This window comes from Dermochelys coriacea, chromosome 12 (genome assembly GCF_009764565.3).
Source record: "Dermochelys coriacea isolate rDerCor1 chromosome 12, rDerCor1.pri.v4, whole genome shotgun sequence".
NCBI lineage: Eukaryota > Metazoa > Chordata > Testudines > Dermochelyidae > Dermochelys > Dermochelys coriacea.
Genome location: NC_050079.1, coordinates 43708280 through 43722477, shown reverse-complemented (window position 1 = coordinate 43722477; position 14198 = coordinate 43708280). Strand labels below are relative to the sequence as shown.

Below are 14198 nucleotides of genomic sequence, written 5' to 3'. Positions count from 1 at the left end.
CGACTTGTGGCACCTTAGAGACTAACAAACGTATTTGGGCATAAGCTTTCATGGGCTAAAACCCACTTCATCAGATGCATGGAGTGGACAATACAGTAGAGAGATATATATACATAGTACATGAAAAGATAGGGGTTGCCTTACCAATTCTAACGAGACAATTCAATTAAAGTGGGCTACTATCAGCAGGAGGAAAAAATCACTTTTGTAGTGGTAATCAGGGTGGCCCATTTCAAACAGTTGACAAGAAGGTATGAGTAAGTGAGGTGTGCTCCTGCAGCTGCTCCCAAGACCCTCCTGCTGGCTGTGCAGAGTGGAGGGGTGGGGAGGAGGTGCTGATGTCACCCCTTTCCCCTGCCCCTGAAACACCATCTCTGCAGAACAGGGAAGAGGGGACAAGCGTCAGGACTTGGAGAAGGAAAGAGCCACTGTGATCTGAGATCTGAACGAGCTTTCCGGATGGTGAGTGAGTGCGTGCATTAAAGCAACAGCCCATGGTCTCAGAGACTTCCCGCATTTCTGCAGAGCAGGGGTGGGGGGACAGGGCTCAGGAGCCGGAGAGCTTTCAGTGAGCGCCATAAAGAGGCAGTGCACCCCAGCAGCCAGCACACACAGTCTCTGTGTGTGTGTGTGTCTCTCTCTCTCTCTCGCGCACACACACACCTTTCATACTCACGTCCCAACACATACTTGTGTTGTTACTTCTTGGTACTTCCTGCAATGCACATATATTCCTTGTAATTTTATTCTTTCAAAGTGTGTTATTTTAGGTTTTTGACTGGTCAGTGCATGTCATAATTTTTATTTCTGTCTTACATTAAAATTTAATTCTTTGAATAGCGAGATCTAAAATGCCTAACCTCTCCTGGCTAGAATAATTATCCCTATAGTAACTTTTTAAAAATATATATTATAGCTAGGTTTTTTGTTTCTACTGGTGGCACACACCCGCACATTACCTCAGTGCACATAACTAAATTTATTCCACACATGGATGGAAAAAATTAGACGGAACATTGCATCTCTCCCATCAGAATAAGTCTGGATGCCAAAAAAAGCTCCGCAGTTTTGAGTTGGGCAATTCCCAAGAACATCTGCAATGTTCAGTGCTTCTTAGTGCTTGCCAGCTTCTCTAGATGACTCATCCAAGCTCTCTCACAATTGGTATTTCCAATGACTCAGCTGTTATGGAAGAACTCTGCTTTCAGCTGAACTCCAGAAGCCCAAATGGGTTTTGATCATCTGAAGAAAATGTTTACTTCTTCCCCCATCCTAGTACACCTGGATCCACCTAAACCCTTTGTCGTTGAAACAGATGCCTCCAGTTACATGATCGGGGCTGTAATGTCTCAGCATCATGGGCCCTTGAATGACCTCCTCCATTGTTCTTTGTATTCTAGGAAGCTGACGCCCAAGGAACAAAATTATGAAATCTAAGATTAGGAATTATTAGCCATCAAGGCTGCATTTCAGGAGTCATGCCACAACCTAGAAGGTGCATGTTTTCCAGTCCAGGTGTTCACGGATCATAAAAACCTGGAACATTTCCAAAAGCCCACAACCCTCAACCAATGTCAGATATGTTGGTCCCTCTTCTTCTCTAGATTTAACTTCATCCTGGCCAACCAGCCCAGTTCACAGGAGGAACAGCAGTTCAGTCTGCTCAGCATCACTTCAAGGCTTGCAACTTGCTGCTGCCTAAGAGTAGTATCAGGCTCCTCAAGCCTTAGCCTGCTCCAGCCTTGCCCTTGCTCCAGCTCCACCCTGGACTCTAGATTCCAGCTCCAAACACTAGGCCTGGCAATCCCCATCACAGTTTCTGGCCATGGAAACCTGGATGTGTGGAAGATGATAAATATGATGACAAGCTCTTGAACAGGGGTTACAGGAGGGACAGTGGAATTTACAATGATTGAGAAAGGAAACATTTGAGGGCAGAAATTAGCTCAATTGCATCACTGAGATGGAGCTGATGGAAAATCCACAATGAGAAAACAGTACAGAGATGCAAGACTGAACAAAGAGGAGAGAACTAGGAGCCACTAGCAAAAGTAAACAAAAGTAACCGAACATGTGAGTTTGGATGAGGCCATCCAAAAATAAGATGCAGGGCACTGGATCTCCAGTTCTCTCATTCTGCTGATCCTTTCCGAAAGAACGATCACTCCATGGACTCTTCTCTCCCAACTTCCCAATCTACAAAGTTCTCAAAATGCTTTCTTGTGCAACCTTCAGGAAAAATGCTGCAGAGTTCCAAGAGACATGAATCACAGTTTGAGAACGAACAATAAGAATGGCCCTACTGGGTCAGACCAAAGGTCCATCCAGCCCAATATCCTGTCCTCTGACAGTGGCCAGTGCCAGGTGCCCCAGAGAGAATGAACAGAACAGGTGATCATCAAGTGATCCATCCCCTGTCGCTCATTCCCAGCTTCTGGCAAACAGAGGCTAGGGACACCATTCCTGCCCATCCTGGCTAATAGCCATTGATGGACTTATCCTCCATGAATTTATCTAGTTCTTTTTTGAACCCTGTTATGGTCTTGGCCTTTACAACATCCTCTGGGCAAGGAGTTCCACAGGCTGACTGTGCGTTGTGTGAAGAAATACTTCCTTTTATTTGTTTTAAATCTGCTGCCTATTAATTTCATTTGGTGACCCCTAGTTCTTGTGTTATGAGAAGTAGTAAATAACACTTCCTTATCTACTTTCTCTACACCAGTCATGATTTTATAGACATCAATCATATCTCCTCTTAGCCATCTCTTTTTCAAGCTGAAATGTCCCAGTCTTATTAATTTCTCCTCATATGGCAGAGCTCCATACCCCTAATAATTTTTGTTGCCTTTTTCTGAACCTTTTCCAATTCCAATACATCTTTTTTGAGATGGGGCAACCACATCTGCTAACAGTATTCAAGATGCGGGCATATCATGGATTTATATAGAGACAACATGATATTTTCTGTCCTATTCCCTATCCCTTTCTTAATTATTCCCAGCATTTTGTTCACTTTTTTGACTGCCGCTGCACATCGAGTGGATGTTTCAGAGCACTATCCACAATGACTCCAAGATCTTTTTCTTGAGTGGTAACAGCCATTTTAGACCCCATCATTTTATATGTATAGTTGGGATTATGCTTTCCAATATGCATTATTTTGCATTTATCAACATTAAATTTCATCTACCATTTTGTTGCCCAGTCACCCAGTTTTGAGAGATCCTTTTGTAGTTCTTCGCAGTCTGCCTGGGTCTTAACTATCTTTAGTAATTCTGTATCATCTGCAAATTTTGCCACCTCACTATTTACCCCTTTTTCTAGATCATTTATGAATATACTGAATAGGACTGGTCTCAGAACAGACCCCTGGGGGACACCACTATTTACCTCTCTCCATTCTGAAAATTGACCATTTTTATCTCCCCTTTGTTTCCTATCTTTTAACCAAAAAGAAAAGGAGTACTTGTGGCACCTTAGAGACTAACAAATTTATTTGAGCATAAGCTCAAGGTGATGGTTAGTGGCGTTCTTTTATTTTCTTTGTTGTGCCTGTCCTGTAGTAGGTGACTTCTGGGTACTCTTCTGGCTCTGTCAATCTGTTTCTTCACTTCAGCAGGTGAGTATTGTAGTTGTAGGAATGCATGATACAGATCTTGTAGGTGTTTGTCTCTGTCTGAGGAGTTGGAGCAAATGCGGTTATATCGTAGAGCTTGGCTGTAGACAATGGATCGTGTGATATGATCTGGATGAAAGCTAGAGGCATGTAGGTAGGAATAGCGGTCAGTAGGTTTCCGATATAGGGTGGTGTTTATGTGACCATCGCGTATTAGCACCGTAGTGTCCAGGAAGTGGATCTCTTGTGTGGACTGGTCCAGGCTGATGCTGGGATGGAAATTGTTGAAATCCTGGTGGAATTCCTCAAGGGCTTCTTTTCCATGGGTCCAGATGATGAAAATGTCATCAATGTAGCGCAAGTAGAGTAGGGGCATTAGGGGACGAGAGCTGAGGAAGCGTTGTTCTAAGTCAGCCATAAAAAAGTTGGCATACTGTGGGGCCATGCGGGTACCCATTGCAGTGCCGCTGATTTGAAGGTATATATTGTCCCCAAATGTGAAACAGTTATGGGTGAGGACAAAGTCACAAAGTTCAGCCACCAGGTTAGCCGTGACAGTATCGGGGATACTGTTCCTGACGGCTTGTAGTCCATCTTTGTGTGGAATTTTGGTGTAGAGGGCTTCTACATCCATAGTGGCTAGGATGGTGTTTTTAGGAAGATCACGAATGGATTGTAGTTTCCTCAGGAAGTCAGTGGTGTCTCGAAGATAGCTGGGAGTGCTGGTAACGTAGGGCCTGAGGAGGGAGTCTACATAGCCAGACAATCCTGCTGTCAGGGTGCCAATGCCTGAGATGATGGGGCGTCCAGGATTTCCCGGTTTATGAATCTTGGGTAGCAGATAGAATACCCCAGGTCGGGGTTCTAGGGGTGTGTCTGTGCGGATTTGTTCTTGTGCTTTTTCAGGGAGTTTCTTGAGCAAATGCTGTAGTTTCTTTTGGTAACTCTCAGTGGGATCAGAGGGTAATGGCTTGTAGAAAATGGTGCTGGAGAGCTGCCTAATAGCCTCTTGTTCATAATCCTACCTATTCATGATGATGACAGCACCTCCTTTGTCAGCATTTCTGATTATGATGACAGAGTTGTTTCTGAGGCTGTGGATGGCATTGTGTTCTGCACGGCTGAGGTTATGGGGCAAGCGATGCTGCTTTTCCACAATTTCAGCTCGCGCACGTCGGCGGAAACACTCTATGTAGAAGTCCAGTCTGTTGTTTCGACCTTCAGGAGGAGTCCAACCAGAATCCTTCTTTTTGTAATGTTGGTAGGAAGGTCTCTGTGGGTTAATATGTTGGTCAGAGGTGTGTTGGAAATATTCCTTGAGTCGGAGACGTCAAAAATAGGATTCTAGGTCACCACAGAACTGTATCATGTTCGTGGGGGTGGAGGGGCAAAAGGAGAGGCCCGAGATAGGACAGATTCTTCTGCTGGGTTAAGAGTATAGTTGGATAGATTAACAATATTGCTGGGTGGGTTACGGGAACCACTGTTGTGGCCCCTTGTGGCATGTAATAGTTTAGATAGCTTAGTGTCCTTTTTCTTTTGTAGAGAAGCAAAGTGTGTGTTGTAAATGGCTTGTCTAGTTTTTGTAAAGTCCAGCCACGAGGAAGTTTGTGTGGAAGGTTGGTCATGCATTCCTACAACTACAATACCCACCTGCTGAAGTGAAGAAACAGATTGACAGAGCCAGAAGAGTACCCAGAAGTCACCTACTACAGGACAGGCCCAATAAAGAAAATAACAGAACGCCACTAGCCATCACCTTCAGCCCCCAACTAAAACCTCTCCAACGCATCATCAAGGATCTACAACCTATCCTGAAGGACGACCCATCACTCTCATAGGTCTTGGGAGACAGGCCAGTCCTTGATTACAGACAGCCCCCCAATCTGAAGCAAATACTCACCAGCAACCACACACCACACAACAGAACCACTAACCCAGGAACCTATCCTTGCAACAAAGCCCGTTGCCAACTCTGCCCACATATCTATTCAGGGGACACTATCATAGGGCCTAATCACATCAGCCACACTATCGGAGGCTCGTTCACCTGCGCATCTACCAATGTGATAGATGCCATCATGTGCCAGCAATGCCTCTCTGCCATATACATTGGTCAAACTGGACAGTCTCTACGTAAAAGAATAAATGGACACAAATCAGACGTCAAGAATTATAACATTCAAAAACCAATTGGAGAACACTTCAATCTCTCTGGTCACTCAATTACAGACCTGAGGGTGGCTATTCTTCAACAAAAAAAACTTCAAAAACAGACTCCAATGAGAGACTGCTGAATTGGAATTAATTTGCAAACTGGATACAATTAACTTTGGCTTGAATAGAGACTGGGAATGGTTGAGTCATTACACAAAGTAAAACTATTTCCCCATGTTATTTCTCCCCCCCACCCCACCCCCCCACTGTTCCTCAGATGGTCTTGTTAACTGCTGGAAATAGCCTACCTTGCTTGTCACCATGAAAGGTTTTCCTCCCTCCTCCCCCGCTGCTGGTGATGGCTCATCTTAAGTGATCACTCTCCTTACAGTGTGTATGATAAAACCCATTGTTTCATGTTCTCTGTGTGTGTATATCAATCTCCCCTCTGTATTTTCCACCAAATGCATCCGATGAAGTGAGCAGTAGCTCACGAAAGCTTATGCTCAAATAAATTTGTTAGTCTCTAAGGTGCCACAAGTACTCCTTTTCTTTTTGTGAATACAGACTAACACGGCTGCTACTCTGAAACCTATCTTTTAACCAGTTACCAATCCATGAGAGCACCTTCCCTCTTATCTTGTGGTAGCTTACTTTGCGTAAGAGCCTTTGGTGAGCAACCTTGTCAAAGGTTTTTTGAAAAATCTAAGTACACTATATCCACTGGATCCCCTTGGTCCACATGCTTGTTGATCCCCTCAAAGAATTCTAGTAGATTGGTGAGGCATAATATCCCTTTACTAAAACCATGCTGACTCTTCCCACCAACAAATTACGTTCATCGATATGTCTGACAATATTGTTCTTTATTACCATTTCAGACAGCTTGCCCGGTACTGAAGTCAGGCTTACTTGCCTGCAATTGCCAGGATCACCTCTGGAGCCCTTTTTAAAAATTGGCATCACATTAGCTATCCTCCAGTCATCTGGTAAAGAAGCCTGATTTAAATGATAGGTTACAGACTACAGTTAGTAGTTCTGCAATTTCACATTTGAGTTCCTTCAGAACTCTTGGGTGAATACCATCTGGTCCTGGTGACTTATTGATGTTTAATTTATCAATTTGTTCTAAAACCTCCTCTAATGGCACCTCAATCTGGGACAGTTCCTCAGATCTGTCACCTAAAAAGAATGGCTCAGGTTTGGGAATCTCCCTCACATCCTCAACCGTGAAGACCAATGCAAAGAATCCATTTAGTTTCTCCGCAATGGCCTTATCATCCTTACGTGCTCCTTTAGCATCTCAATCATCCAGTGGCCCCACTGGTTGTTTAGCAGGCTTCCTCCTTCTGATGTACTTACAAAAAATTGCTATTACTTTTTGAGTCTTTTGCTAACTGTTCCTCAAATTCTTTTCTGGCCTTCCTAATTGTGTTTTTACATTTCATTTGCCAGTGTTTATGCTCCTTTCTATTTTCCTCACTAGGATTTAACTTCCACTTTTTAAAAGGATGCCTTTTTGACTCTCACTGCTTCTTTTACTTTGTTGTTTAGCCACAATGGCTCTTTTTTGGTTCTCCATGTTTTTTTAATTTGGGGTATACATTTAAGTTGAGCCTCTATTATGGTGTCTTTAAAAAGTTTCCCCGCAGCTTGCAGAGATTTCACTTTTGGCCCTGTACTCTTTAATTTGTGTTTAACTAACCTCCTCATTTTTGTGTAGTTCCCCTTTCTGCAATTAAATGCTACAGTGTTGGGCCGCTGTGGTGTTTTTCTTGCCACAGGGGTATTAAATTTAATTATATTATTGAGAGAGAGATGGGGGGGTCCTCGAAGGAGGAGCTGGGGGAGAAAAACAGCTCAAGTCTCCCTATTTGGTCATCACCAGCTCTAAAGGAACAATTAAGTGATCATAAAAGAGGGGGTGGGTGTGTGTGTGTGTGTGTGTGTGTAAAATATCTGATTGCTAAAATTCACCCAGACAAATAGCTGGTGAGCGCCAGTGTCATGTACACAAACTGGCTTCATACAAAGCTCTATTCAGTAACATGACCAGACTGAAGCTCTCACCAGATCTAGTGAATGGAAGAAACCCTGATACCTTCATATCCATTTCATTTAGAGGAAAAAGACTATAAAGATTCTGCTTTCCTTTTCTAATTGATACGTCAGTAGGCTTAGAAGGAAGCAGTTCTGCCCTTCACCTTCTCCGGCACCTTTTCCATGTTAGTCTCTAATTTTTGGCTACCTCCTCCAGCTCCAAGTCCCTCAAACCTAAAGCTGATGATGCCAGGAACGTGATCACATCTTGGGACTGAGCAAGAGGAGAACTGCAGTTCAAGTCAAACCCAGGCCTTCATAAGACCACTCATTTTCTCCTTGTATGACTATTCTCTCTGCACGCTAATAACTTCCTATCCTGGGGTGCTAAAGTTTTGAACTCCTAACAACGAGAGGATTCCACTGCTGGGCAGTACATTTTTTAAGCAATTCCCTAATCCTGACACAAAGCAGGAGCACCCTTCACTTGCCATCTGCCCGCCAAAGAGTGGAGAACACCTCCTTCAAAGAGCCAGCACTTTGCAATGCAACTCCCAGTTCTCTAAAGAGCAGAGTGCTCAAAGCTTTGCCTACTACTGATCCTGAGAGCCTCCTGTGGAAATCTCCCCTCCCAGCTTACTGGCCCCACCCTTTTCCTGTAGCAACCACAGGGACATAAGAATTGCCACACTGGATCAGACCCAAGATTCATTTAATCCATTATCCTCTGTCAGATCGTGACCAGAACCATGTGCTTCAGAGGAAGATACAAGAACTCCACAACAGGCAGTAACCTTCCCCCCATAGGTGCCAACTCCATGGGTGCACCAGAGCTGGAGCACCCACAGGAGAAAAAAAAAAAACTGTGGGTACTGCAGGCCCCCAGTCAGTGCTTCCCGCCCATGGCCCTGCTGATCAGCATCTCCCCCTCCCTCCTAGCACATCCAACCTGCAGCATATCAGCTGTTCCCTGACATTCAGGAGGCACTGAGGAGGAGGGACAGGAGCAAGAGCGGGGCATGCTTGGGGGAGGGGGCGAATGGGGCAGGAAGAAGTGGGCCCAAGGTGGGGCCTTGAGGAAAGGGGTGGAGTGGGGGCAGGGTTTGGGGCAGAGCAGGAGGTTGAGCACCCCCCGGCACAGTAGAAAGTTGGCACCTTTGCTTCCTCCTACATAGAGCCTATCCTGGTCTCTTATACTGTAGTTAGAAATTGGCTTAAGTCCTGAACCACAAGGTTAATAGGTTTTAACATCAAATGGACCATAAGATCATTTAGTCTGACTTCCTGCATATTACAGGCCAGAGAATTTCATCTAGTTACTGTTGCATTGAGCCCAATAAAGTTTAATATCCCTTTCAAAATTTCTCATTAATTATAAACTTTGGATATTCTTGATATCTATACAGATATCTAATCCCTTTTTGAATCTTGTTAAGTTCTCAGCCTGAATGAGTTCCTGTGGCAATGAATTTCACAGTTTAACCAAAATGCTTGGTTACATGCAGTAGCAATATTAGAAGGGTATGAATGGGACAAGATGTAAATAAACTTGTTCTGATACAATGGCTGCAACTGATTGATACAGCCCTCTATCCTGCGAGAGGAAATAAACCACCCAGCTACAGGATGGATAATTTTATGTTTAGTTGAACAGTCTGAGCTCACTCCTGCAGCCTCCAACCTGTCTAACATCAGCAACACCTTTGAAATCTGCTTGAATGCATTTACTACACCAGCCACATGGTGGTGTTTGCAAATTTGATCAAGGATGAATTTACACCAGAGACATGAAGCAGCCTCAAGAGTTCCACCAATATGCCTGGGTTTTTGAAATGTAGTTATGTCAGGAAAGTCTCTGCAAACATTAGAGGCTTAGGCTGAGCTACAATCAACAAGAAGCTTTATGGCAAGATGATTGTGTCACAATGATTAAGCAACAGCTACAACCAGAAGTGTTTTGTAGAACAAGAACTTCCCCCTTTCATTCTCTCTCACACACCACACCCCCACCCAGCCCATAGTTAACCAGTGGAACTCACTACCACTAGACAGAAGCCAAGACCTTAGGATAATTAAAAAATGAATTAGACATGTATGTGGTTAATCAAATATTTTCTAAGTCATACTAGCTAGAATAAAAGTGTAACAGTATCTCTGTTTCAGGGCACAAACCACCCACTACCTGCCTGGGGTTATGATGAAACTTCCTATATAAGCAGATGAGTGCCTATTTGTTGATTATGGGGTTTCATATCCCTTCCACTGGTACTTGCCACCATCAGAGAAAATATTGTGCTAGATAGACTACTGGTCTTATCCAGTCTGGAAATTCCTATGTTTCCTTTCCATGGAATACAGTTTGAGAACAACTATTGCACAGCAATCACCATACCCAATTACCAGACAGTACTGCAGGTTGGACATTTTCATGAAATTCAGGACATTTTTATATAAGCCTTGACTAAGGGTGGAGAGATTCCAATTAGAATGTATACCACTAACATGGGCAGAACAAACTTGCCCAGATTCAGAAGAAAACAAACCAAGACAGACTCCAAAAGCTACTAAATCATCCTTAACAGAAGACAACAGGAATTGGAGCTAAATTCCAGTCAACCCTACCTGTCCAAAATGTGCAGGATAGCCTAACATGTGCATGTACAGTAGTTTTGCCACGTTCCGGCAGCGGTATGTATTATCCTCTTCTCTGAAGGATGACCGGATGGCAGCACATTCTTTCTGAATCATTTCACGCTCTTCTGCTTGGGTTCGTGCTGTCCGGATGGTCCGGATCAGCTCCCGCAGTCTGATGGGGGCTGGCATCCTCTGGGAAAGGGGAGGAAAAAAAAAAACGCATGTGTAAAACCTCCACAACAAAAAAACTTCACAGCCTTCACAGCTTTCAATATGGAAAAGGATTTTCCTCCTTGCCCTATGGCTATGGATTATGGAGGGTCCGGCACCTAGGCAGAGATGCACAAGCTCTCGCCCTCAGGCACCGCCCCACACAGTGGAGTCGGTGCTCGGGGGAGCCCTGTGGCCACCCTGCCTAGGAGCCGGACCCGCTGCTGGCCGTTTCCAAGGCACAGCACAATGTCGGAACAGATAGTGACTAGCCTGCCTTAGCCGGGCAGCATCGCCAACAGGACTTTTAATAGCCCGGTCAGCAGCGCTAACCAGAGCCGCCACGACCCAGTCCCTTCCATTCCACCGGTTCTGGGTCAAGACCCACAATTTGAAAATTACTGCTCCAGAGACCAGTTGTGAGTGCTCAGATCATCAGAGCCCAGATGACTCAAGCTAGGCACCCAGAAGATAAGGAACATCCGGATACCTGTCAAAACGCTGCTTTCAGTAACATGCCCAGTATCACATAGCATGTCTACACCAGAGCAAGGGATAGAACCCAGTTCTCCTGAGTGGTATTTCAACTGCTTTAAACGTAAAATCATCCTCTCTCTTCCTGCATTCCCTTGCTTCATCCTCTATACATCTTTCAACTACTACAGCAAGTGAGATAGGTGACCTACACAGAACACCCTCCTTCATTACACAACCTTGATTCATTCTCTGAGCACAGTACTTTCTATGCATCAAGTGAGGCAGGGTTCTGTGGGAAAAACAGAAGTTAAGGGTATGTCTACAAATGCCACAATGGCACTGCTGCACCACCATAGCGCTTCACTGTAGACCAGCGGTCACCGGCCAGACCATCACGATCAACTGGTTGATCCTGGAGCATCTGTCAGTCCATCGCGATCTCTGGCCGCTAAAAGTATGATGGTGCAGTGGGGCTGAGGCAGGCTGTGTGCCTTCCCTGGCCCCACGTCACTCCCAGAAGCGGCTGGCTGCTGGCATGTGTCTGCAGCCCCTGGGGAGAGATGGAGGCTGCTCCATGCGCTACCCCCGTCCCCAGCAGCATCCCCACAGCTCCCCGGCCAATGGGAGCTGCAGGGGCGGTGCTTGCGGGCAGTACATGGAGACCCACTGCTCCCCTCCCCCCCAGGGGCGCAGAGACATGCCAGCAGCCAGCCGGTTCCGGGGGCGGTATGGGGCCTGGGCAGGCAAGCAGCCAGGGCTGTCCCTAGCTATTCTGGGGCCCTATGCAGCTCCCCTGAGGGGGGGCTGGCTTGGAGGCAGGGGGGAACCACCCACAGCACTCACCAGTGGCGTGGCTGGGGCTGGGTCGCTGCACTTCCCGCCACCAGTGAGTGCAGGCCCGGCCCTGCTGTAGTCCTCAGGAGAGTGGGGTCAGGGCTGGGGCGGAGTGGGGCAGAGCAGGGCAGGGGCTTTGGGGAAGGGGTGGTGTGGGGACAGGGCTGGGGCAGAACAGGGGTGGGAAGAGGCGGGGCTGGGGCGGAGCAGCACACAGCTTCGCAGGGCACCAGGAAATTTGGTGCCCCACGCAGCTGCGTACTTTGTGTATGGGTAGGGATGGCCCTGCAAGCAGCCTGCCTCGGCCCCACTGCACTGCCGACCAGAAGCCACCTCTGGTAAGCGTCTCCCTCTCAGAGCCTACACCCCAATCCCCTGCCCCAGCCTGGAGCCCCCTCCTGCACCCAAACTCCCTCCCAGAGCTTTCACTGTTCACTCCTGCACCCCAACCTCTTGTCCCAGGCTCAGCCTGGCATCCCCTCCCACACTGCAAACCCCTTGGCCCTAGCTCAGAGCCTGCACTCCCTTCCACACCCCAACCCCCTGCCCCAGGGCAGTGAAAATGAGTGAGGGTGGGGGAGAGCGAAGGGGGAATGGAGTGAACAGGGCAGGGCCGCAGGGAAGGGGCGGGGTAGATACTGGGTTGATCTTAAGTTCAAAAAGTGATCTTTTGCGAAAAAGATTGGAGACCACTGCATAGACATTACCTATGCCAACAGGAGGGGTTCTCCCCTCTGCACAGGTAATCCACCTTCCCAACAGGCTAAGTCAACCTACCACCGTCTACCTAATTCTTCTGTCGACCTATCACTGTCTACATCAGGGTTAGGTCGGCATAACTACATCTCTCAGAGGTGTGAATTTTTCACACTCCTGACAGACAGCTATGCCAATGTAAATTTTCAGTGTCGACCAGCCCTAAAATGCATACATACAAGGGGGCTGAATTAAAGTTCCGAAGGCAAGCTTCATAACATTAAGCACTTTTAGTATAGTTTGTTAATGCTTTTATAAATATAACAGTCACACTAAGAGGCAATGAACAAAATCTATAGATTACTTTCTGGTTTGTTGTGGTTCTGATATGTGCAGGAAAGCTAGTTTAAAAAAAAAAAATCAAGCAATCCAAGAATGGCTAGATAGCTTATCCAATGTCTGTCTAAAGACTATGAAGATACTTCTAGGTTTTGTTCAGTTATGAAATACAGCAACAATCTTCAAATGGATGTTGTCTGACATTTACTATTTCCCAGGCGGGATTTGAGATTGTATCACACACTACAAACTTCCTGCCCCAAAAAAACAGAATCACTAGAATTGCCAAAGGAGGGCATTCTGAAGGGCACTTTAGTTATAAACAAAGCTACTATTTATCCATCCATGAAACTTTGACTATGTCTACACAGCTGACGCACTATAACGTGGTTGTGTAGTCGCAGCTCCAGCACTGGGAGAGAGCTGTAATAAACCCACCTCCGTGAGAGGAAGAGCTCCCAGCGCTGTAATAAACCCACCTTCGTGAGGGGAACAGTTCCCAGCGGTGTGGCACTATCTACACTGCCACTTTACAGCGCTGAAACTTGCATCGCTCGGGGGGGGGATTTCACACCCCTAAGCAAAAACAGTTTCAGCCCTGTAGTGGCACTGTAGACAAGGCCTTAGTCTTTGAACTGCAACTCCATATCTTTTAACTAATAGTAAATCTATTTAATTCATTTTTAGACAAATCTTTTGCTTAATGCACAAATTAAACAAGCCCATAGAAAAGCCAAATGTTCTGTACACATCTCCTCTTTCCCAACCCATCTTCTCTCCTACGGCCTTCCTCCTGATCTTCAAAAACAAGCCACTTTAAACATTTATTCCTTATGACTTCTGAAACTTTCCTTTGGTTTTGTATTTTTCTAGAACTCCTCAACTAGGAACTCCTGTGTAACAGTTTGGATTACAATTTAGTGTGGGTTATTTTGCTATAGAACTACTCTAAGTTCAGCTCTCATTCTGTCCAATGTTCATTTTCTCTTCAGAGGCAGAACTCTTTCCAGATTCATGTTACTCAAGCAGGAATAGGAGGTGAATTTTATAAGACAACACAGAACTAGAACATGAAAATATAATCAACAAGAGATATCACAGGATAGACTAGCTACCATATGCCCACACAATAGCATCAGAAATTTTACCTGTGACATGCTCTCAATAATTCCTGCTGATTTTCACCCACTTTTCT

The 14198-nt window shown here is 45.6% G+C and overlaps 1 protein-coding gene across 4 annotated transcripts in view; it reads right to left on the bottom strand.

The window, feature by feature from the left end:
• Window positions 1-14198, bottom strand: part of AP1G1 (adaptor related protein complex 1 subunit gamma 1) — a 107319-nt gene that overhangs the window by 75023 nt on the left and 18098 nt on the right. For all 4 annotated transcript variants that reach the window (XM_038367788.2, XM_043494732.1, XM_038367787.2 and 1 more), the window contains exon 2: window positions 10436-10639. In XM_038367788.2, coding sequence (XP_038223716.1) covers window positions 10436-10636 — 201 coding nt within the window. In that variant the 5' untranslated portion in view covers window positions 10637-10639. The remainder of the gene's footprint in view (window positions 1-10435; window positions 10640-14198) is intronic.